Source organism: Andrographis paniculata, unplaced genomic scaffold, assembly GCF_009805555.1.
Source record: "Andrographis paniculata isolate CXL003 unplaced genomic scaffold, ASM980555v1 Contig12END, whole genome shotgun sequence".
Taxonomy (NCBI): Eukaryota; Viridiplantae; Streptophyta; class Magnoliopsida; order Lamiales; family Acanthaceae; genus Andrographis; species Andrographis paniculata.
This window is the reverse complement of record NW_026137402.1, coordinates 1,718,476-1,721,924: the sequence shown is the minus strand read 5'-3', so window position 1 is coordinate 1,721,924 and position 3,449 is coordinate 1,718,476. Positions and strand designations below refer to the sequence as shown.

The following is a 3,449-nucleotide window of genomic DNA, read 5'->3' as shown; positions in this document are numbered from 1 at the left end:
GAGTTTAACGAAGGTAAGGATGACATCGTGAAACAGATTGGACCATTGCATAAGAAAGTGAAGCATCTACAAATGCTATTATTTGAATTCGCTATTATTGGAGTCCTGAAAGTTAGTTTGTAATCATCCCATTCGGTTTTTATTTGTATTTGTTGTAGTCTTGTTGACGGTTAACGAAGTGTGTTAACATCATAATTCAATGTCTACTTGTTGTAGTTGTTATGCATGTTTGATGTACTTGTATCGACTAAGTGTATTTAAGAACCTTTGTTTGTATGTAACGTTGTGTCTCGTTGTCGGAATCTATCTTTCTCGGTGTGTATTGACATTTGACGGAACGTACAAAAGATGTGAACATGATTATGCATCAACAAAATGACCATTAACATCCGTCCGAACCATATTGTTCCCATGAATACAACCACCAAAATTCAACAAGCAACCAACAAAATTAAACAACCAACAATACATATCCCGGAAAGCTACGCAAATTCAGCATGTCATCTTAACAAAAAACGCAACCACGTAATGCAGTTTCAGAAGCTATGCAATCATAACAAAAACTAGCCGTATTCCCCGGTTAAGTTGCGCTACGAACACGCACCACACTAGTAATATTCATTTTGAATGACCAACACCCTTCGACGTGTCACGCTGTGATTTCGGTCTATAAGATAACCGAACACTCTTCAATAGTGAGGCAAATGTCGGGTATCTAGAAGAAGCCCGAGTACGTTAAGACCCCGACGACGCTTCATGCCCAGTGCTCGACGCCGGTGCAGCTGGCTAAGATCCTCCTCCATCGGAAAGTATCGTACCGGGCTGTTTAGGTATAAAAAAGATACAAAAATTATGTAACTGTTTGTCATCAAAGGTGGGGATATAAAAAATACATATTCTTCTGCAATGCGCGCGAAAGACTTCATGTTTCTCACCAGCGGAGGGGCAACATCCTCCTGTCCGTGCCGATGGAAAAATATGTTTTCATCACATAAAAAATGGAACAAACTTCATCATGAAAGCATGAGACTTATTTCATACATGTTGGCCTTTACGTCGCATGGAAGTCGTTTTCTTGTTTCTCTCCGGCCGAGGGACAGCAATCTCCTATTAGTATTAATTCATAGAATATATAAAAACTATATCATAACATTGAAGTAACCACAGTTAAAATAACCTTCTTGTACCTTAAAGGAAAATTCTACAATCTTACAACGCCTTCGGTTATGACCTTGTTGTTTGCACTTAGAGCAAGTGACAGTCAACCCACGGCGTAATGCCTTGCCAGTTACATCATCGTCGTTGCCATCACGTCATCTTGCCTTCTTTGGTCTACTTGTTCATGGTTTTACAATAGGAGGTGCGACTGCGCCAAGTGATGATTCCTCAAATGCATGCATGCCTAGTACCGAGTTTATGCTATGACTGTATACTCGACAATAGGTTTCCTTCTTAAAACAATTATCGACATAGTGTTCAATTTTAAATCTATGGTAATCTATTGCAGCAACAGCGTGGCAGCATGGATATCCGGCGATCTGATACATCCCGCAAGTGCAAGTACGACTGCCAAGGTACACAATATGATTACGAGTGTAATGCATAACCTCAAAGTTGTCCCCTCCACCCCACGATGAAAAACAGTTACAACTGAAGCCCTCTGAGTCTTGATCTTCTTCAATATATTTGCGCACACCTCAAATTTAATTATTCCTACCCATTTTACTTGGATCCGCACCATCTACTTTTGGCGGATCCATTTGAACATCTCGATAATCGGTAGATCTCTCGCATCCATTATATACCGATTGAAAGATTCACACATGTTGTTTCCCCAAACATCGCTCTTTGTCCTTACCGGGAAATAGGCATGACACCAGTGATGTTCCGCAATGTCACTCAACCAGTCGTAAGCCTCTTCGCCAATGCCATGAGGTGTGTCATATTTTTGAATTTTACGCATTGTCTTCTCATGTTCCTTAATGTTGTAAGTAAACGCTGCTTTCCAGAACAATTTCTTTAATTCCAACCTCTTGAACTGCCCCTTGAAGTTGTTATACAAATTTCGGACACATAATTGATGCTCGGCCCTAGGTGTCCAGGCTGTCATTGCCTCGACCAGCTCCTTCTGTCTATCTGAAAGGAAAGCCCACTCCCCGTCACTGCAATCCTTCAAATCCCACATAAGCTGCTCCAAAAACCTATCCCATGTTTCAAATTTTTCCATCTCCACAAATGCAAAAGCCATGGGGTATATGTTTTCATTGGGATCCTTACCAATGGCCGTGAGCAGTTGACCCTTATATAGCCCTTTCAAGAAACATCCATCTAGGCCGATGATTGCCCAACATCCGTCAAGAAATCCCTGTTTCAAAACTGCCAAGCAGCAGTACGTCCTCTCAAGGGTGGGAGGCGAAACTGACCGATCCGCATCAAGAATGCAAGTACTTCCATTGTTGTGCTTGCACACCAGTTGCACAATAGTCATACAAGCGAGTGAAATGTTCTTTCATATACCCTTTGATCAACTCAAGTGCATAGTTCTTTGCACGGTAAACTTTGTAGAGGCTTACTTCAATCCGTACCTTCCTCCGAATTTTCTTCTTTAAAGCCGGCAAGTTGATATTAGGATTATCAGTCACAATGTCCTTTATCCTTGTTCCAATGTACTTGAAATATGTCTGCTTTTTGTCGGTCTGGTGTGCACAACTATGTTCTCCCTTCATCATCTTGATTTGGAAGGTTGTCCCGCCCATTACGCATGAGGCATGGATCTGCCACGGACACCTTTTCTTGCACACAACTGTTATCCTACTTTTTTCGCTCCGTACAAATGTGAGATCCCACCTTTTTCTGACCGCCCAATCCCTCAATGCTTCCTTAAAAATTCAGCAATTTGCAAATTTTAAACCAACTTTCAGATCCATGCACCCGAAATCGGTGTCCTCGTCCCATTCGTGATATCTAGGAGACGCATCGCCATCGGACCCCGGGGTGTGTCGATGCCTCCTGCAGCGTCACTTTTATCTTCACTGCACCATCATTCTTCTCCCTCAGTATTTTCACTCCTTTTCGATCTCCTCGCTGTCCTGCTCCGCTGCCAGCCTCTACTTTCCTAGCTAACCTCAAAGGCCTCAATACCATTTTCATTGTCCGAAGGATCCTTCAACTCCTATCGAGCTATGGTCGGATTTCGAATAACATCCACCAATGCTGGTCTTGTCCGAGTCCTCATTCAAATCCATCTCGTCAGCAAACCCACTCTCTTCCCGTTCATTCCCACCTCCGTTGCCCGCCTTCTACTCAGGGCAGTCCCTTCTTCCACTTCACCGTAGTAGGTGCCCTGTTCATCATGCAACCCGAACCATACGTCAAATTGATCTTTGTATTTGTAGCTAGCCTCGTCGCCATAATTCCCCCATTAGCTGGTCTCCAAATCATCATAATAG

The 3,449-nt window shown here is 42.7% G+C and overlaps 1 protein-coding gene across 1 annotated transcript; it reads right to left on the bottom strand.

Moving 5' to 3' along the window:
• Positions 1–1,340: 1,340 nt before the first annotated feature.
• On the bottom strand, positions 1,341–3,144 carry LOC127252646 (uncharacterized). Its single transcript, XM_051276923.1, has 4 exons — positions 2,989–3,144; positions 2,586–2,879; positions 1,806–2,461; positions 1,341–1,566 (listed from the first exon to the last, which is right to left on the bottom strand). The coding sequence occupies exons 1-4, from the start codon at positions 3,142–3,144 to the stop codon at positions 1,341–1,343; spliced, it is 1,332 nt and encodes a 443-aa protein (XP_051132880.1).
• Between the last annotated feature and the right edge of the window lie 305 nt (positions 3,145–3,449).

What these genes read in the sequence shown, in the direction of transcription:
- LOC127252646 (XM_051276923.1), bottom strand. Translation starts at nt 3,144, where the DNA reads ATGGTATTGAGGCCTTTGAGGTTAGCTAGGAAAGTAGAGGCTGGCAGC. An exon ending in AGGCATCGACACACCCCGGG is followed by an intron (nt 2,880 to 2,988) that starts GTCCGATGGCGA and finishes TGAATTTTTAAG; the next exon opens with GAAGCATTGAGGGATTGGGC. An exon ending in ATGTGTGAATCTTTCAATCG is followed by an intron (nt 1,567 to 1,805) that starts GTATATAATGGA and finishes GTACCTTGGCAG; the next exon opens with TCGTACTTGCACTTGCGGGA.